Raw genomic sequence first — 21,867 nt, 5'->3', positions numbered from 1 at the left:
TTTTGGTATCAGTTCACTTGGTCAAAAGATTTTGCAGAAGAAAGGCCAATCATAAAAGATTTGTGAGGGCATTGGTGAGGGTGTTGGAGAGTGTGAGAGAGAGTTTGACAGGAATTGGTGGAGCTTCTCAGATTTGGCAAAGTATATCTGATTTGGTAAGCAATACTCTCCGAGGAATGGCAATGATTGATAGAGATTATTCTTCTGGCCTATAAATACTCCTTAAAATAACATTAATAAGACAGATTTTTGGCAGAAAAAAGCAGAGCAAAATGGTGAAAAAACCAGAGGTTAGAGGGTTTAATAGCCAAAAAAAATCATATCACAAATTACTGTGATATATCAACAAGTTCTTCACTCAAAATCTCAGTCAACGATAAATTCAAAAACTAGCAACATTTTCATGAAAATATCAGGAACCCTATCGCAATCTGATAAATTGCAATATTTTGAAGATATCATCATATCTGCTTCTGTGGTTAATAGTAATACAATGATCCAGCTAAAATTAAAATAATACAAGATTATTTACATCATACTTAACAAATGTGAAAAAGTTGACCAATGAGTTTTTGTAATTGCAGCACTCAAGTTTTAAAAAAGATATGACCAAGTTCAAGGTTGAAATAAACTTGCAAATACTTTCTTTCAGTTTGAGGAATCTTGACTTATCTCCGTATCACCTTCCCTTGTCCCTATTTCTCAGGCATCAAACTCACATCGAGGCCAAAATGCATAGCTCAATACTAGGCATGAACTACCCAGAAATACCCACAATAATGTCAGAAATAGATGCTGTAGAGAAAGTGTGACAGCATTCGTTGACAAGCATAAAAATCAGTGAATCATTACTTACAATTGATACAAAAATATCATATACTCAAAGACATATCTATCAGCATCCCTACCTTGGAAAAATATGACTGAAGTACACTCACCGTACTTACAACTTTGGTCAAGAATTTACTATTCATAAATTGTTTCATACCAATGGCATCCTCTCCAGGGAAAAGTTCAAGCCTAGTCTAGCATTACATGAGATGAATGGCAGGTGGTCCAGCAACAGCATCAACATGCTGAGCACGTTGCGATTCACCTCTATAAAGTGCTTTCAGCTCTTTTTTGGTTCTTCTTGCTTCCCTTTTCTCCTCCTTCACTGCAGACTGCAAGATGAGTGACAACACAATTAATGGAAGATCCAGGTTAGCAACAACTGAAAAGCTCAAAACTTAACTAGTTCATTTATGAAACAAATACCTTCCGTGCTTTCTTTTGTTCTGGTGTTTCCCCAACCCTGGCATGTGCCAGAATTTTTGAACTAGTTTCAGATTTCAACTTTTCTTCCTTTTTCCCCTTACTAGAACCCCTCTTGTTGGGAAGGAAGCCCACTGGAAGCTGTTGCCTTCCTCGAAGAGAGATCATTGAACCATTCAAATTTGTAGTTGTTTGGGAAATTTCGGAAAGGTCCTTCCTACCTGGCTTTTGAGGAGCACTTATCTTTGCAGGATGATTATCAAGATTGGAATATGTCGAAACAATGGTTTCACAGTCCCACACTTCACTGTCACTGCTTTCTTCAACAAGCACAATTTCTTTCTCTTCCTCTGGCTCATTTGCATACATCTCAGCATACTCGGCACATTTACGGATCACATCATTCACAGTAGTATCCTGAGATTGGAATTGGACAAAATCATGTGCTGTTGGAATGTTTGGATTCTGCCTTGAATTTTCTGCTGAAGTACTAAGAATGTGGACATCAGCAGGAACTGTGTATTTATCTTGATAGTCTAAATTATTAGTCAAAAACTCTTTCATTGCACTATCAATTTCAGGGGCATGAAAATCACCAGCACCCATAATATCATAGTCAAAGACATCAGCACCATCATTGTCACCATCACTATATTCCCGTAAAGCAAGCTGTAAGCATACAAGAATAAATTAGAAATGTAATGCCAAAACCAAAAACAGCCAATATAATACAACCTTATATGCAAAAGATGATCAAAAACAGAAACAACAAAACGTGAAAAGAAAAGATGCTCAATGAATGCTGAAAATAGCTCCAAATATGCTTATATTCATGAATCAAATACAAAGTATCATGGGCCTCTTCAAGAAGCAACCTCCTTCAGAGCAGAAGCTCTGATGCAAAATATGTATCAATATGATTCTCTCTTCACTGCAACATTAATAAATAAGCATCACAACAAGTGAACTATAAGGTACAACCCATTTGGGTAAATCCACAATTAGTATATACTCATTATACTATTACAACTTCACATGATACATGTAGGATGAATCTGCACAATGCAATATTGACTAATTAGCTAATATTATTCAATATTATAATAATGCTCCTAATAATAATATAAGGTTAGGATGTAAAGATCCTAACACACTTTGATTAGATACACATCAATCACCATCATTGCAGATAGAGAACAGTATGATAATGGTGACAACAATAGTTTCCTTTATTCTACATTAAAACATAATTATATTGGAAAGTATTACCAGAACAAACTGGCCATGATAATGGAATGAATATTTAGAAATGCTGCAAAACCATCCAAATCAAATGCCTACTAAGATGAGCACTCATGTTATTAAAAAGCAATGAAGACCCTCAAAAGCATAAACACCAAACACATTACTATTAATCAAATCAAGTAATTATAAAACGAAAAAATTAATCAAGGACTGCACTCTGAAAAAAGGAAATATTGAAAAGTAACCTATCACTCATACATATACCTTAAAAGCAAGAAAATAAAAGCTTAATGTCTTATAGATTGCCCTCCCAACAGCAGTAATTAGGACAACCATCAATCTAATGTCATTTTGTTTTTAACATTTCAATCTGGGATCCATGGATTCTCTCATAACACTTTCAAAGGATACAAACATCTGCATCATCTAATCAAAGTTTATAGCTGTATACATACCACTTGGTAGCAATTAAACTAAGCAGACATCACAAAAGGCATAACAATCATACATCAAAACCTAGAGAAACAAATTTATAGCATTTTTCTACATCAAGAATTGCTGCAACAAAGCCTATAGGTAGGCTGCCATACCTACATAAAAATCATTTAAATTTTAGAAGAAAGAAACAACGTTAAATGATATGACCTCCTTCCAAACACCCTTATTCATGATCATCTTCCCTCATATAAGTTCTCTCTTTTTCACTACTACAACAAAAAAAAATTCAATGTGGCTGCTCAAATACTTCATTAGAAGTGAAAATGAATTTGCAACTGGACACATTATTTAGAAAGGGATAAATGTTAATCACATCTTCCTAGTAAACCTGATTTTTTTAACACCATATTATTTTGTGTGAACTCCTATTTTATCTGCCATTGGTTTGTATTCAATCCTATAGTTAAAACTTGTCCGCGTTTTTAGTTGTTCTTTACAGGAATTTGCTAGCAACTCATGAAAACAAAATAAATAAAAAACAGTATAAATAGGAAACAAGATTATGCAAATCCCATTCATCAATCAGGAATCCCAACCAAGGAGATTACCAGTTCAAACTGCTCATCTAGAACTCTAGGAGTTCTTTGTTTTTCACTGCCCTGCACAAGTCCTGCTGCACCACCTGTAGGAAATTCATATGCATCATCAAAGCGCTTTCCGAATGAAGATGCAACACATTTATCTTGACCACTTGAAGATTGAGTGCCACAAAGATCCTCTTGTCTAATTTCTGGTGATCTGGTAGAAGCTTCTCCTTGCTCTTCTTCTTCCAGTTCATTAGCTTGTATAATGAAATCCTCCTCCAGCTCTTCATCAGAATCAACCTCAGAATCACTTTTCTCAAGGTGTCCAAGGATTTCAGGGTCAGCAGCCTTCTTAATGTTGCGAACATAGCGTGTTCTTGAACTTACCGTATACAGAGATTCTGAATGTAAGTCGACTTCATTACGGGCTTGAACTTGTAATTTAGATGCATCATAAGCCTAAATCAGTCACAAAAAAAAAATATTAGTGAAGATAAATGGACCCCAAAAAACATCTTGTAGGAAATAAACAAAATTATTTTACAAATTTATTTGCTGCTAATTGCAAATTTTCAAATCTTAATTCTGACATACTTCAAAACTTTGTCCACCTTTCCCACAAATTAAAAGAAAAAGATATGGAAATTGCTAAATTACAGTATATTTTATTTCCAACTTTTAAGATATAAACTTCCCACTAAGATATAAGTATTATACATCTTACACAAATTGAAATACCCCACAGCTCTGGAAGGCTAGCTATTAGACTGTATAAGCAAGTAACAAATATCCATTCATACGATTAGTTGCAAATTATGATGAGCTACACTTGTTCCAGTACAGACCTTGTGACCTAAAGTAGAGGAAGTGAGTTAGTAAAAGTATTTGAACTGTCACCCTTCCACAGGATAGTGAAATTGAGGTGCATACTAAGTTCTTAAACCAGGGAAATAAATTGTTATTTAAGCAGTTGTACATTCAAATTGAATGATACATATGTGGTATCAATAAAACTGTTGGGACGTGATGGAGATATTAGAAAACAGTTTCTATTGAAGATTCATCTCTGCTACTGGGTAAACTTCTCGTTAGGCGTACCAATATGTTTATTTTCTTTATCTCGAGCATCGTATATATATACTAATTATGTTCATAAAAGGACAGGCTTGCAATAGACAGTGACCTTAACCGATACCTTCATGAACTCTTGACTTACACAAATTTAAAAATTTTGCTCCTTTAGGACAGAAACAAAAGAGAAGAAAGGCATTGTCAATTACCTTGACATCAGCAGGCAGGGAACTGAGGTCAGCTTTAGAGTTGGGAACAAATGAAGAACCCCCTCCAGAAGCCCTAATTTCCCTCATATGAAGCAGATAGTTATAACCGTCGTCAGGTAAACCAAGCTCTAAAATTTCTCGTCTGATATGATCAGGAAGAGGACCAGAACGTTCTTCTTCAACGCTGTATGGATTTGGGATTGAAAGACTATTTCGATCTAAAAACTTTGCATTATTTTCTTCTAAATCTAAATCTTTCTCTTCTTCGGCATCTGCAAAAATGGAATTAGAATCTGTTGCGATGTGGGGCCTAGGGTTGTCATCTGAGAAGCCGGGAACATGGTTGGTGCCATCATCAACACGAGCAAAAACTTTGTCTGCGTGGCCAGATAACCCAAAGGGATCCGCGTCGGATGAATCTCTGCAAACCAGGCGGAATGTTGCAGCATTTTTCTTGTTCAAAAAACTCTTCTTCTTTCCCATGGCTTTGGAAGATTGTATTATTCTCTGCAATTAAAATTCAGAACCCTTCCTGACATCGCCCACTGTCGTGCACTATCTATCTTCTAAAACCCTTGTAAACCAGAAAGGCCTAAACTAGGACCTTTACATAGACTGCCTAATAAGGTTTATGTGCACAATAGCCACGTTCACTGTTTTGGGTGCGCAGGGCATATAAAAATTTAGGTTAGGTTTACGGGCGCAGTAGCCATCTTCAATGTTTTTAGGGTGCACTCACAATCTAGAAACATTAGGTTATGGTCCCAGAGAAGGGGCTGGATAAAATTTCTTCGTGTCATAAATTTTAAAAAAAAATTGAAATGGAAAAATGATTTAAAAAAAAATTAGTATGAAGTAGTATTTTAAATATATTTATAATGTCCAAGACATAAATTGAAACTATTTTATTTTTCTTTGTAATTATTTTATTTTATTTTACTTTGTCATTTATTCTTTAATATAAATTTTTATTCTAATTTTTAAATTTTGATTATTTATATTTATTTTTATATTTAAAATCTAAACAGTTTATCATTATTTTAAAAATTATTAAAAAAATTATAAAATATATTTTTTATGTCTATTAGTAAATTTTTTAAAATATTTGCTAAGCATTGTAATTATGATATTAGAGATGAATTTTAATATTTTTTTAATTTTTATTTTACATTTAAAATATTATGTTTATAATTAACATTAGTATTTTGACATTTAAATGATTGTCACATTTTAAGGTAGATTAAAAGAGTTTTTGTTAACACTATGACATTACAATCCACCCCTTACTACCATTGTAGAATGTCTCTCAACATTAGTAAAGACTTAGAGATGAAAATTATGGTGAGTATATATTAATAGAAATCAAAATTCTAAGATTAAAAAGTGTGGAGGGTTCTTTGAGCACACTGTAGGAAAATGGAAAATTTTGGGTTTTGAACTAGGGAATCCAAAATGGCTAAGTAGGGCTCTCATTCTCAACGGGTTGAAACTGTTGGAAATGTGCCTCGAATTAACTTGACTTGTGTTCAGTCTGATCGGAGTAAGCTATCCCGATGAAATAGCTGTCGGTGTGACTCTTGTCGATGGGCCGATGGAACCCTCTTCTTGTGATCGGCTATCGGGTAAGCAAGTCCTAGATGATCCAACGGTTGTCGCTATACTGCGATGGGAAGATGATCGAAAGTTATCCCCTACGGCTTGGCAACAAAGCACGTGCAAAAAGAAGCAAGTTAAAGACCGTGCAGGTTGAAGGTGGATCAATGACTGTTGCTATACCGCATGATGGAGATGCACGAACGTTATCCATCGCGGCTTGGCGACCAAGTGATGGGGCCTGGCAAGTTAGCAGCTCGGGCGAGTTAACGAGTGAGCAAGTCCGGGATGATTAGACAATTGTCACTATACCGCTATGGCGAGATGCACGAAGGTTATCCTCCGCGACTTGGCGACCAAGGTGGGGCCCGGCAAGAGAGCTTCATTCCAGGCAGTTAGTGAGGTCGTGCTAAGGTGGCAGGGCAGGGACCCCAGAGCCAATCAGGGGGTGCCACGTGGCGAAGCACAGAAAGAGATCAAGGAAGATCGGACAATCAGGATAGCTGTTTGGTTGTCTTGTTGATCACCCGATGGAATTGCCTTCGGTGATCGAGGTATTATTGGAGATCGGGAGAACTAGTTGTTTGCTACACCGATACCCGATGAGGTCGCCTTCGGTGATCGGGTTGACAAGATGGAGCCGCATTAGTGGAGTCGTTGGTTCATCGGGAGATCGGAGCAATGTTTTTGTGGTCTTTTTGATGGCCGATGGAGTAGAGACCGACTACGGGTGTACGCTCGAACCGGAGTCCAAAAGATAAACACTTGGACACTAAAGATGGTCTTGTTGGTGTATATGAATATGAACCGACCCGACTTCCTGGTGCATGTGGGATATTGTGTTCCTCATGAATGCAGACCGATGCAGATGGTTAGACTTCAAACCGTTCGTGTAGTTGCTCAGATGAATTGTCAACAATCTGATATATGTAGCCATTGGATAACTATGGTGTGACAACTAATAGCATGAGTCGATTGTAGTGTCCAATTCGTGAGAATCTGAGAACAAATACCTGTAGTTGCAGACTGAAACTTTATTGTAAATTCATTTACTAGAATAAAGTGTTTCAACTATTGGTGGTGGGTTTTTTCCCAAAAGGGTTTTCCCACGTAATTCTTGGTGTTTTGTCTTTGTGTCGATTCTATGTGTTTTTGTCTATGTTATTTTTAACATTCTGTGAAAGTTTTAAACTGCATTTGTGCATGATTTTCCCTGTTAATTGACATTAGGAAGGCGTTTCTACACTGTGCTTTCCTTACAGAAACTCAAGACTCTTTGAAAAGGATTACAAATGAGATCATCAAAGCTATGACAAAATCTTGAAGGAGGAAAGTAGATGCAACTTCTTTAATTATAAAAGATGTGTTTCTAAATAAAAATGATCATATTTTAAAGATAAATTGCAGAAGAAATTGTCATTTAGGACTATTTTGGGTTATTTAAATATGGTATGATCTATAAAATCTTTGGTGTTGGGCCTTCCTTAAAGGGCATTCATGCATGGGTAAGATATTACTAGCTTTCTTTAATATTTTAAGAACCTAGTATTTCTTTCTTGGGAAGGTTTCTTTTATATTTTTTTTCACTAAGGGATTTTTATTTTTTTAAAGCACTTTGGTTCATGGCTAGAAGTGGCATGTGTGTGAAATTTTAGGATGTTAATATTGACCTAGTAGAAAAGCTACCCAACTTGACAACCATCTAGTTGAAGCTACCATTTTTTTCAAATTTTTTTTGGAGAGAAGAATCTTTCAAAGTTATAGGAGATTCTCTTGGAGAAAATATATTGAAGTTGTGAAAATGATCTCTCAACACAGAATTACTATCTTCTCCCAAATTGTGTGGAATTAATGATGTAAAAGGTCTCTTGGAATGTATTGAAATAGAGTTTCACGAACAAATTTGAAAATAAGATCTTGACATTGACTAAAATCCCTTTAAGTGCAATCAATGTGATAAGTATGGGTATTTTATCCACATTTATCTTATTAAGTCTCAAATAATGGTCAAGCAATCCTATTACTAATGAGATTGAAGGGTTTATTACTATGGCTAATAAAACATAAAATAGGGTAAACAAGAAGGTGGTTGGCAAGGAAGTGCCTACTCAAAACCGGTTTGTTTTTTAGTATAAAAATTAAAATATTGAGGAAATAGCACACACGTGTGAGTAGGGGATCAAGTAAGGATAACACAAAATAGTGAGACAAACATGGGAAAACAACATGATTAGTAAGGAAATGGGAATATCTTAGGAGGTGCAAAGTATGACAAAGGGTATAATGGTTGAGGGTGTTGATTTAGAAAACAAGGATTACAAAAGGAATAAGATTTAAACTACTCTTGAAATTGTCATGTCCTTAAACCAAATGGATTCCCTGTTAGGATTAGGTGTGTTATTCACCTTGCGTATCCTAAGGTATATTATAACTTTATTGTTTATATATGGGTAAACAATTTATGCCTCTAACAATCATAAATAGTAAAATGGGATGCTCATGCGAGAGTAGGGACATGCAATTATTTTGTTATTCTCTAAGGACTTGGAAATATTATTGTACTGAGGCATTGAAGGGAGGGTTAAATGGTGGAATTATAAGACTATTTTCTTTATTTGTTGGGCATGGGATGTAACTTGTGCTTCATGGGGGAGTGATTGGGAGTTACATATGTTAATTTGCATAATGAAGGTCAAAGATAATCATGTAAAGATTATTCTCCATTTTAAGGATGATCCACAAATATGAGGGTCGTGAGAAGTATTACCATGGTATTTTGGGACCTCATTCAGGCTGAATATGTTATTGTGTGGTGATTTTTTGGAGGTACGGGGTAGAGGATGTGTGAGATGTATTTTGTTAGGGATATAATTGTAGTTTTTTCCCAAAGAAGTAGGAATGTTGATCTCATTGAAGCTCACATAGATATCTTGTGAATGTATAACAATCATTGATGTTGTTGAATGATACATCAGATGTGTGCTCTTTAAAGGTGGTGTTTTTCCCAAAAGGGTTTTCCTAGGGTATGTTTGTGTCATTTATCATTCATGGTTGTTTCTACTCTTTTTATCTCATATTTCTTATGTATAAGTGTAGTATAGTAAAATTGATTCTAACAAAGGAAGAAGGTCCCCTTTATGAACCAAGATTCTCATGCTAGCATTAGCATGAATTAGATATTTTACCATATAATTTAATCAATCATTTTAGAAAGATTATAATTGAAAATAAAATGAACTATTAAAATTTTAATACAAATATCTAGTTATAAGGCATTAGTAAAATTATATATATTTGATAATAATTATAACTTATTATCAATACAATAGAAAGTATTGATTACAATGATGATTTTGTAACTATTTTAGAACCTTGTCCATGAACACCAATGTGTAGCATGAACATCCTTGTGATGGGATGTTTTCTAGTACAAATATCAAATTGAAAGCCTAAAACGTCTCAAAATAAGTGTTTACACAGTTAAATATCACAAGATTGCTATGTATGATAAATATCAAATGATAGAAAATAGAGAATGTATTGCAAAGATAAACTATAATAAGCAAGTAAAACCACTGAAAAATAAAAAGATATCACCAATAGTATAGCTAGATATTGTTCTTCAAAGAAACATGCACATAGAAGAACAGAAAATGTTAGGTTAGTTGTTTAGGGGCTTGCCTCAATTGAACCCCTATTTTGGTCTTTCAACCTCCATAGATATTTAGGATTATGATAAGATTCATAAAGATAACAAAAAAACTATAGATGATACAACAAGATGTAATATTAAAGGTATAAAAAATAGATCAAATGGACTACAATAACACTAGAGACCTCTAGTTTCTAGCATGGGAAAGCTGTATATAATGAGAAGGAGACAAAAAATAGATAATTGTCACTTGAAATCTCACAACTTTCTAGAAGAATTTATCTATTTTTTGTCTCCTTCTCATAATATACAAATTTTCAAAAAGGTGTCAAGAGATTGTTATTACTTTGAAACCAGATAAATTCTTCTAGGAAAGCTGTGAAAATTCTAATTTGAGAGTGTATGTGTAAAAGTGGGAGAGATTGAGAGAATGAGAACTTCCTTTTTTAAAATAGCAAGTTGCACCTTTTCTACCGAAACCAAACTATCATCTAAGGGCATTACACTTGAAAGATTATCAGGAATGTAATGCTCCAATGACCAATTGAATCGTGTTTTTTTGTGGGACGCTAATAGTCATGCAAAAGTCTAAGCATAACGCTCTTGTATGAGAAAATAATACTTAAAAACCCAAGATCGTCAAAAAAATTCTAGCTAGGAAACTTTTTGGTATCAACACTTTACATTTTAAATATTTGTATGTCATGTTCTAAAGGGGAAGACATCATGTAGTGTCAAAGTATAAGGATACACAATTTCTGACACTACATTAAGTGTTCTTCTATGTCATCATGTTGCTAATTTTTTTGTTGATTATTTTTTCAATATCACCTCAAAGGGTTTATATGAGAATTCTTCCATAATAGTTATGTTGTATATGGTTGTTCATTGTTGCTGCTAGGATATGTTGTTGTCATTGATGTCAACATATTCCTGTGATTTATTCCAGTGTGATTGGGAAGATTTCCTGATCCAGTTTTGTAGTTTGGTTTTGTTGATCACTATTTTGCAAAGTCTTATATTCCCTCTGATATATTCCGGTATGATCAGATCTGGTGCTGAGACTTTGGGATATTTTTTTGGTTGGTCTTATGTATCTTCATTTCAGATGGTTCGTGATTAGGTGCTCTACAGGTTATCTTTATTCATGACAGTTGTTGATTGGTTGTGTTCTTGAGCTTCTAGACATTGACAAATCAAGATTTGAAAAGCGGTGTTGGTGCAGTTGTTCCGGATGATTCTAACATGTTTGTCGGTGTTTCCTACTCATGTCCTATTTGTTTTGGTGATCCACATAGATCATTGATTGATTGGTGGTTTCTATCAACCGGTGATGATTTGTGTGTTATGCGGTATTTCTGGTGGCATAGCATGTTGCGGTTGATCTTGGCAAGATTTTTCGATGGAGTTGATCGTTTGGGAATTTGAATTAGGTCCATGTTATGTCATGTAAATCATTATATTGGTCTGGTGGTTGATATTTGTATCATGTGATATAATTTGTAATTGAGGGTTGAGGGTTTAGTCGACCTTGTTATCAAGGTTGATGAATTGTATATATAGGTGAGCTATTCATGTAGTTTTTGTGTCGATGTTGTGTTTGCTTTATCAGAGAGAGATTTGTGTGTGAACAAGTGATTTATTATTTGGTGTTGATTTTGAGGTTAGATTGGTGTTGCAGGGCAGACATATGTGCTTAACTGAAACTGTAATCAGGCATTTGGAGATGATATTCTTTTAGTTCACTTCTTCTGGATTATAGTCTGAATCTTATTGTAAGTCAATGAGACTTCCCCGAGGGTTGTAGCCTTCTGAGCATATATCTTTTGATCAGTGAGCTCTAGGCAGTGTTCCTAAATGTATGTGAATTCCCCATTGTAATATTTTTACATACTATTGTAGAGTATCATCTTACTGTGGGTACGTTCCCACCTTGGTTTTTCCCTTAACCGAGTTTTCCACGTCAAAAATATTGGTGTTGTGTGTTGTGCTATTAATTTGCCTATCTTTTTATTGTTGTTGTGCTTAAAGTTTTTATTCTAGTGAAGACTGATTCACCCCCCCCTCTTAGTCTTTCTTCTTGGCTGTTGCTAACAATTGGTATCAAAGCCAGATCCTCTGGTAGAAGCTTAATTGCTTGAGGAGATCCAAGATGGAAGCTTAAGGTATTCTCTTTAAGAAGGACAATGTGAGGTTTGTGTTGGCATTTTTTATGTTTATGTTGTGATTGTCATTGATGGACACACACTTACATTGAGATCCTCTTTATATGTATGAGTTAAAGCACAATCGGTATTTGTTCCAACTGGTATGTTGTATTATAGTCTTTAGACTATTGATGTTTTGCAGAATGTGTTTCCCGGTCTAAAGCGACATGTTGACCTCAAGCGGTACGAGGGATTAAAGCGGCATAACACATTTCTACCAGTCTTCATTTTTGTCAAACTGACAATCGGCATTTTGTATGAACCGGTAATACTTTGTGATGTATTACCTAGTATGTCCAAGTTCATTGAACTTAGGAAATTGTGATGTAATCCTATTGGACCGACATGAAATCAGTTTCCTTTATAAGGACATCATGTCTAGGGTTTTAGGTTGTTGTTGTTATTGTTGTTGCGATAGTTGATATTGCGGCTAGGGTTTAAGGTGGTTGAGGAGTTGGAGAAATTATGAATGTGTAGAAGACTAAAGTAATGCAATAGCGCATTAAGAACGAGCTATCAAGGATCTAACTGAGCAGTTAGTGCTATTAGCTAGATCAAACACTTGTTGACTACTCACATCTTTGACAAGTCTGTAGCCCTTAACCGGGTAGGCCCAAAAGCCTCTTGTAAATCCTCTAGCAAGGTGGTTCACATCTGTGGATCTAAAATCCTCTAGCAAGGTAGTCTTTAATAGGACTTGTCTCCTAATAGAGATTGAGATTCCTAACAGGATCTGTTCTGGTAAAGAACACTGTAAGACCTTAACTAGTCTGACCTTAACCGGTATGGTTCCTATTTTGCAGATAGTGACTTGTGAGTTCCATCTCACCATGGTTTTTCCCATTTGGGTTTCCACGTCAAAATATCTTGTGTTATGGTGTTTGTGCTTATGTGGGTAAATGCATTATTAACTATTTGGTTTGCATGTTTGTTAACTGGTTTGTCTGTCAAACTGTTTTACCGGTTTACTGCTAGTCTTGCAAAGTGTTTAAGTGTGAAGGTTTTTGGCATACTAATTCACCCCCCCTCTTAGTATTCATCAATTGGTATTAGAGCCAACCTTTCTATAAGTTTAACCACTTGGAAAGAGATATGGGGGAATACACATTGAGGGAACTTACCCACCGACTCACTTAGTCTGAACAAGCCTATGATGATCTTATGGTCAAATACAAGGCATCTCAAGCAAAACGAAGAGAACATGCAGAAAAGCTGATGGAGCTATCTGAAAATAGTTCTTCAGATGAAGCAGACATGGAAGCCCTAATTGCTGAAGTAAATAAATTGAATGAATCAAACTCCAACCTGAGAAAGGAGTTGGAAGGACTGACTATCAGGATGTGTCAAGAGCTTGAGAACCGGAGAAAAGCTGAAGACCTAGTGAAAGAAAGAGATCTTGAGATCTCCAAGCTGAAACAAGAGATGAGTGCCCTAAATGCTCAACTCCATGCAAGCAAGGTGGAAAAGGAAGACATGCAAGGAGAACTGAACACTACCATCTCTAAGAATGAAAACCTGTTGGAAACAAATGCTGCTATTTCCAAAGAACTCTTTGAGTCAAAGGAAATACTTGCTAAGTTCAACAAGAGTACTGTCAAGCTAGAGCAAAAGCTTGAATCTGCCAAACCAGTCAAGAATACCAATGGACTTGGTTATTCTAGTAATGAGGAAGGTGAAACCTTTGGTTCAAATGTTGGAACATCAAAGAAATAACCGGCATCAAAGGATAAAGGTAAGCAAAAGTTTAAACCTGTTTGTTTCAACTGTCTTAAAGAAGGACACACTGTAAATGTGTGTAGGAGTAAGGCTTACAATAATTTTTCTTATTTTCTAAATGATAAGCCTAGACCCTATAGATTTGATGGTAACTGTTATGCATGCAACAAGTATGGGCATAGAGCATCGGAATGCAGGTATGTTATGAATAACACTGGAAGATATCCTTAGAGGACCCAAGGAGCTAGTCCTGAACCTTTTGTGAATCGGAATCACAACCGGTTTAATGTCTGCAATCATCAGCCAAGAAGCGGTAGTTATCAAGTGGCAACCGGATGGAGAGAAAATTGTATGATCTGTCATGGTCATAGTCACACTGCTGCAACATGCAAAAGGAAGAATGGAAACATGAACAATGGACCTTGGAGAGCACCTGGATTGGTCTGTTATCACTACAACAAACTGGGTCACATTGTCAGATTCTGTAGAGCAAGAAAGGACATATCTGATGATATACCGGTCACTCTGGAAGGAGACATTGATGTTGACACCATTCAAACAGATATGAACAAAACCTGGAAGAAGAAACCAGCGGTGTTACAAGAGGAACCGGTTTCTGCACCTAGTGTGGAAATCACGGAACCAGCAAACTAAGCTTCAAAAAAGCTTGGGGGGAGAAAACGGCAAAATGTTTCGAACCCTCGGTTTACACCGGTAAAAGACCTTAACCGGTATGTTATACCTATCATTTGGCAGAAGACCAGAAATGGTAAAAAGGGAAAATTAGGTTTTATGCCCTAATGAAGGAGCATTAATGACGGTAGGTGAGGAATATGTTTAAAAGCATTTTACAAATCATTTCTCACTATCAGTTTTCGAGCAAAGAAAATTTTTTCAAAGAGCAGAGCGACGAAAAGGCGATTTGAGTAGAGATTTTGAGAAATTGAGAAACCAAGAAGGAGATTCAAATTCAAAATGGAAACGGGCAAGTGGAGAACACAAAGTGGTGATTTAGCAACCAACAGAGTGTGAAGTGAAGAAGAATTGGCAAGCCCTAATTTCACGTATTTCAAAAGGTATTTCTCGAGTTCTTAAGATTTCTATCATGGCTTCCGCATCACATACCGGTTCTAGTGCATCTATCGAGTCTACAAGTTTTATTCAACAGAAGTCCAAGTATAATGCCCTATCACAAGTTTCGGCTGGTGTGATAGTAGAAGAGGGAATTTCTGACTACATAGATTGCAAAATAGAAGACCTAGGGTCTCTAGCTATCCACACCCAATTAGGTTTATTTTGCGGTAAAGATAAGAAGATCAAACCGGAGTTTAATATTTTGGAGAAGAAAAAGCTCCACAATGTTGTTTACTTCCTGGAAGATTTCACAGAAGATCATATAAGGATCATTCTGAGTAGAGTCCATGGTGATAAGATGTACCTGGAGAGGACACATGACATCACACCATAGGCAATTCATGCAGTCACCGGATTCTACAACGCAGGGGAAGTGCCAGCCCTAAGAATGGTAAGCAAAACTGAAATGGCCAAGCTCACCGGTTCAATGAGCGACTCACGAGGCATGACTGTAAATTCTATCAAGGATGATCTGGTGAAGTATGCGTGTATGGTGATTGGATACCGGGCATTCTCAACCAACAGGATTAACTTTGTATCTGATGCAGCGGTAAATGCCGCTTACCGGATGATAAAGAAGGATGCATCATTTGATCTGTGCACCGATATGCAGAGACAACTCCTATTGAACCTGAAGGCGATCAAACAGGATAATGCACTTAGGTTTAAGTTTGGACAACTACTAGTTGGGTTGTTCTTTTATTTCCAAGGCTACTTCCCAGGAGTAGGAGATGTTCAGTGGTCTGGTGACCAACCAGTAACCAAGCAAATCAAGGAAAGCATTGAAGCACTTGGAACCGGTTACCCTAATATTCTGAACAAGTATTTTGATGAGTTCAGAAGGAAGATGAGCCAAAGAGTGAGGATATCAGGTGACATCGTCAAGAAATATGAAGACAATATCTGCTTCACCATCCAAGTAGATAAATGCATAATGGAAGCTATTGAGCCTAGACAGAAAGAAGTGGAGCCAATGGGCTATGAGGTGATGTACGATATGCTGGAAGGGTATGTCTCTACCCTTAGTGCCTCACTACTTGATCCTAAGGTGAAGAGAACTGGAACCTACCTAGAAAGGATAGCACCGGTTGAGGAACCTCCAACAATGAAAGAAAAGGAACTGGCAGTGAAGAAGGCAAAGGCAGTGCCTACAGCATCTGCATTGGTTACTACTGGAACTCCAAAAGTGACCAAGCGGTCACCAGCCAAGAAAAAACTAGAAGCTACACCGGCTAAAGTGTTCAAGAGAAAGAGGAAGATAAGGAACACCTCTCCAGACTTAGAAGAAACCTTGTCTGAGGAAAAGCCAAAGAAAACACGTCAAGCAAAGAGGAAGACAAAGGATGAACCGACAGCGTCTGCACCAGTAAATATTGATATCTCCTCATATAAACCTTTGACACATTGTCAAAGAACAATAAAGAATATTAGGAGAAAATTATTACATGATTTAGTAGACTACTATGATGATTTTAGTGATGAGGAGAAAGAAGAAGTACTATAGGAGATTATTGTTTATTTGTGTACAAATGACCGGTCGCCATTAGAGATTAAATCTCAGACACCGGATTCTTTGTATAAGGCATTAGATAATAAATGGTGCATTGCCATAGAAAAGGAACATGAAATTAAGGAGAAAGTTTTTGCTCAGTACTTTCTCGACCTATCAAATTCTGAATTATTTGATGTTATTGACCAAAATAAAGGGCTCTTCTTCACTAGAAGAAGAAGACTCTGGCTGTTAGAAGGAAGAGTTGATGATGTCGAAAAGGACACTCATCAGTATATGATAACCGCTGTCCAGACTCACAAAGCACGTCTAGCCAACCGACAAGCTGAGAAAGAACTAGTTATATCCAAACCAGATGAAGCATTTGATGATGAAGGAAATCTGGTTTTTGAACCAATTGACACCATTGATGTCAATGCTTTGGATGCTGAGGATGTTACCCAGGAGATACCATCTGAGGCAACAGGACAGGAGCATCAGGCTGAACAGGAGAAGAAAGTCGAGGACAGACAGGAAGCGGCGAAGGAAGAGGTCGAGCAAAGGAAGAAGGATGAAGAAGAGAAGCGGAAAAAGGATGAAGAAGAGAAGCGGAAAAAGGAAGAAGAAGAGAAGCGGAAAAAGGATGAAGAGGAGAAAAAGAAGAAAGATGAAGAGGAGAAGAAGAAGAAGGAAGAAGAAGAAAAGAAGACAAAGGATGAAGAGGAGAAAAAGAAGAAAGATGAAGAGGAGGAGAAGAAGAAGAAGAAGAAGAAGAAGGAAGAAGAAGAAGAAAAGAAGAAAAAGGATGAAGACGAGAAGGAGAAGAAGGAAGCAGAGAGGAAAAAGAAGGAAGAAGAAGATAAGGAACAGGAGGAGAAAAAGGAAGCAGAAAAGAAAAAGGCTGAGGAAGACAAGGAAGCAGAGAAGAGGAGAGAAGTGGAGAAGAAGAAAGTGGAAGAGGACAAGGTAGGAGAAGTGGCGAAGAGCACCCAGATGGAGACTTTGAAGGCAACCGGGAGTCAAGCTAAACCAGCTGATCTCACCAGTCCTATAGATCTCTAGTCTGCAAGTGAAATGGAGCTAATGCAGAGCATCAAGGTAGCTCAAGAGCACCTTGAAATCATTCGACAAAAGGAGCAGGATGTAATCCAAGTAGTTATGGATACACTTACCAGTTTGATACCCGGTACAAATCTTCCAAACATCGATTCATCACTAGCTAGACTTAAGCTCGTATGCACAGTAGTAGATGATCAGGTGCAGAGCCTTGAAGAGGCAAAAAAGGCAAATGTCAAGAAGGAGCATCAAAAAGCTCTTAATATAGCTATAGTGAAGAAGTTGAATGAGCTCCGGACTGAACTGAAGAAAGGACAAAAGGATATAAGGGACACTCTAGATGAGGGGAATTTGCTACTCAGCAAAATCTACCAACCCCATCTATTCTATGATGATGTGCTTGCTCAAAAGCAAAAACTTGAAAAGGACTTGCAGTCCTACTTGAGCACATTCAAGCCGCCTTATGATTCCTTTACAACTTATGGGCAAACCATTCACCGGTTTGACATCCAGTCAGTAAAAATGGAGCAAGAGATCAGCACTCGGTCTAGAGATTTGCAGGAGCTACAACTGGTTCTACTCCCACGATTGCAAATTCTTCAGAAGTGCTATCTGAACCTGGATGCCTTAACAGTTACAGAGGAGATGAGCACAATCGATGCCATGGAAGAACAGGTCTCCCAGATGCAGACAAAGAAAGAAGTAGCCACCTCCCTACTTGAGTCCTGGTCTTTGTCGATGAAACAATTCTTGTAAGACTTTAAATCTATTTTTGACAAGTATCATTCCTTGTTGTCCTAAACTTTTATTATTTTTAATATCAAATGAAAACAGGGTTGTTCAACTATACTTTGTCATTGTTGGCAAAGGGGGAGAAGAATTCTATTTGGAGAAGTATCTGGTAATCAAATTTTGATTATATGCTCTGTAGATCTCAATGTTTATCCTCTTTATGCTCTTTATGCAAAATTGTTATACATTGTATTGTCAAAGGGATAGTGTATATGCTTAGGGGGAGCAATTTTGCTAATGGCATGATTTTGTTGTAAAACACTTAGATGTCAAAATTTTATTTTCCTAAGTGTTGCCATCAATGCCAAAGGGGGAGATTGTTGGCATTTTTTATGTTTATGTTGTGATTGTCATTGATGGACACACACTTACATTGAGATCCTCTTTATATGTATGAGTTAAAGCATAACCGGTATTTGTTCCAACTGGTATGTTGTATTATAGTCTTTATACTATTGATGTTTTGCAGAATGTGTTTCCTGGTCTGAAGCGACATGTTGATCTCAAGCGGTACGAGGGATTAAGGTGACATAACACATTTCTACCAATCTTCATTTTTGTCAAACCGGCAATCGGCATTTCGTATGAACCGGTAATACTTTGCGACGTATTACCTAGTATGTCCAAGTTCATTGAACCTAGGAAATTGTGATGTAATCCTATTGGACCGACATGAAAACAGTTTCCTTTATAAGGACATCATGTCTAGGGTTTTAGGTTGTTGTTGTTATTGTTGTTGCGATAGTTGATATTGCGGCTAGGGTTTAAGGTGGTTGAGGAGTTGGAGAGATTATGAATGTGTAGAAGACTGAAGTAATGCAATAGTGCATTAAGAACGAGCTATCAAGGATCTAACCGAGCAGTTAGTGCTATTAGCTAGATCAAACACTTGTTGATTACTCACATCTTTGACAAGTCTATAGCCCTTAACTGGGTAGGCCCAAAAGCCTCTTGTAAATCCTCTAACAAGGTGGTTCACATCTGTGGATCTAAAATCCTCTTGCAAGGTAGTCTTTAATAGGACTTGTCTCCTAACAGAGATTGAGATTCCTAACAGGATCTGTTCTGGTAAAGAACACTGTAAGACCTTAACCGGTCTGGTTCCTATTCTATAGATAGTGACTTGTGAGTTCCATCTCACCGTGGTTTTTCCCATTTGGGTTTCCACGTCAAAATATCTTGTGTTATGGTGTTTTTGCTTCTGTAGGTAAATGCATTATTAGCTATTTGGTTTGCATGTTTGTTAACTGGTTTGTCTGTTAAACTATTTTACCGATTTACTCCTAGTCTTGCAAAGTGTTTAAGTGCGAAGGTTTTTGGCATACTAATTCACCCCCCCTCTTAGTATTCATTAGTTTGATGGAAGCAACTATACTATATGGAAGAACTGAATGGAGGTGCATTTGAAATGTCTTGGAGAAGATTACTGAAAGATTACAAAGAATCCCTATGTTGTTCCTCATAATGGACCATCTACTCTTGATGAGGTTGTTAGTCCCAACCGATGCTGAGAGGGGAGGGGTGAATCAACACTTAATCAAATTTTCACAATTTAACTTTTAACTTAAATTTGCATTCATCTAAACTCCAACAATATACTTAATCATTGAAGTAAAATATGCAAGCATGAAAAGTTGATAGCGACAGCAAGAAGTTATCTCGTGGAAACCTAAATAGGAGAAAACCACGGTGTGAGTAGGAACTCACAAAATTTGTACTCTTCTAAAGTACACCTGGTTAAGAGCCATCCCTATTACGAGATTACAAAGACACTGTTAGGTGCCACCCAATGAAAGGATTTGTTCAAGGTCGGTTAGTGCCTTTACCCTATTAAGAGTAGCCTGGCTAAAGGACTTAGAACATCAATTAAGATGTCACCTGGTTAAGGGATTCTACAATAGGGACCTGTTAAAGTCTGTCTGGTTAAGGGATTTATGTTTCAATGGTTAGAAAGTAATAGATGGATGATCTGTTGAATTAGCTACTAATAGCTTGATCGGATCTCAATATGCATCACACTCTATACACACCAGTTGTGTCTTCTTGGCACAACAGCGGTTTTCTTCTTACACCTTCGGCTCTTCACTCATCTGGTCACCTATCTCTCGACATTGCACTCTATCGGTCCTCTAACCTTCAGCTCTGCACTCTACCGATCCTTTGTTCTTCGGCTCTGCACTCAGTCGGTTCTCTATCACTCGACTCTGCACTTAGTCGATCTACCTCAAGCACACTCTATTGTGCTAACACCTCTTAGCACTTCCTCTCTCTCTTCTCTTCACTTTCAGGCATTCCCTCAATCAAAGCAATCATGGATTTTGGAAGATTCAAATTCAAAATCTCCCTCTTTCTCTGTGCACCTTACAACAATCTGCCAAGTGTTCAACAACTTCTGCCACCGCATCTCCCAAAGATAGAAACTTCTGAGTCGTCTTCAGTCAAATAAGTGCGAACCAAAAAATCTACATGTAATCATGCTTGACTGCATGATAACTGAAATTCGACCTTACCAACATGTGATTTGGCATAGACACAAGCTCACCAACTCATCATTTGCCACTACAACTGAATAACTGATCATCGCTTCGAGATTTATGGTGATTACTTGTCTTTCATACCAGTGTACTAGTATGCCACCGCACTTCTATATTACCGGTTCATCCTTTAATTGTCAGTTTGTTGTGCTAGCATCAAGTCTCTTCCCCTATTTGCCAATGAGTTACTAGTTTGCATACAACTTCAATTTTTATTGCCTGAGTCACCTTTTGTGACTTTATCATCATCAAAGTGACCAATCTTCCTAAATGATAGACCGATTGGCTTAGTCTATCTTACCTTGAGCTGATTGAACCTTTGATCATTCAATACCAATGTTGTTTCCATGTATTGTAAGTCATCACTTTTGCTTACTGAAAAACAATGCCACTCTACCTATACCACTTCATCGGTTAATGTCTTCATCAATAAGTGTTGGACATCAATGACAAATCTTAGCACATATATCAGTTCTCTGGATTGATCAATTTTGACAATGCCAACAATCCAACAGAGGTTAAGGAAGCAAAATACAATATTAGAGCAAAGGAAGCATTGCTTAGTTCCCTGACTAATTCAGAAATGACAAATGTTATGGGACTTCAGACCGCACCTGAGATCTGGGAGAAGCTTGAAATTTTGTATGAATGTGATAAATAGGTGAAAGTTGCTAAGTTGAAGAGTTTGAAAGGAAAATATGAGACATTGAAGATGGGAGATGATGAGAACATGCATTATTTTATGGCTAAGGTGAATGATCTTGTCCTAGGTATTAGATGTGCTAGTGGAAGCATTGAGGAAGATGAAATTGTTGCTAAGGTACTGAGATATTTGCCTCCTACTTATAAACATAAGGTTGTTGCTATTGATGAGATCCGGAGTGTGTCTACAG

General features: G+C 37.0%; 1 protein-coding gene across 1 annotated transcript; it reads right to left on the bottom strand.

The window, feature by feature from the left end:
• Positions 1-557: 557 nt before the first annotated feature.
• On the bottom strand, positions 558-5,549 carry LOC131040258 (uncharacterized). The gene is made up of 4 exons (XM_057973159.2): positions 4,802-5,549; positions 3,546-3,980; positions 1,258-1,923; positions 558-1,163 (listed from the first exon to the last, which is right to left on the bottom strand). Exons 1-4 carry the CDS (start codon positions 5,282-5,284, stop codon positions 1,032-1,034), a joined length of 1,716 nt encoding a protein of 571 aa, XP_057829142.1. The 5' UTR covers positions 5,285-5,549; the 3' UTR covers positions 558-1,031.
• Between the last annotated feature and the right edge of the window lie 16,318 nt (positions 5,550-21,867).

Source organism: Cryptomeria japonica, chromosome 3, assembly GCF_030272615.1.
Source record: "Cryptomeria japonica chromosome 3, Sugi_1.0, whole genome shotgun sequence".
Taxonomy (NCBI): domain Eukaryota; kingdom Viridiplantae; phylum Streptophyta; class Pinopsida; order Cupressales; family Cupressaceae; genus Cryptomeria; species Cryptomeria japonica.
This window is presented reverse-complemented; position numbering and strand designations above follow the sequence as displayed.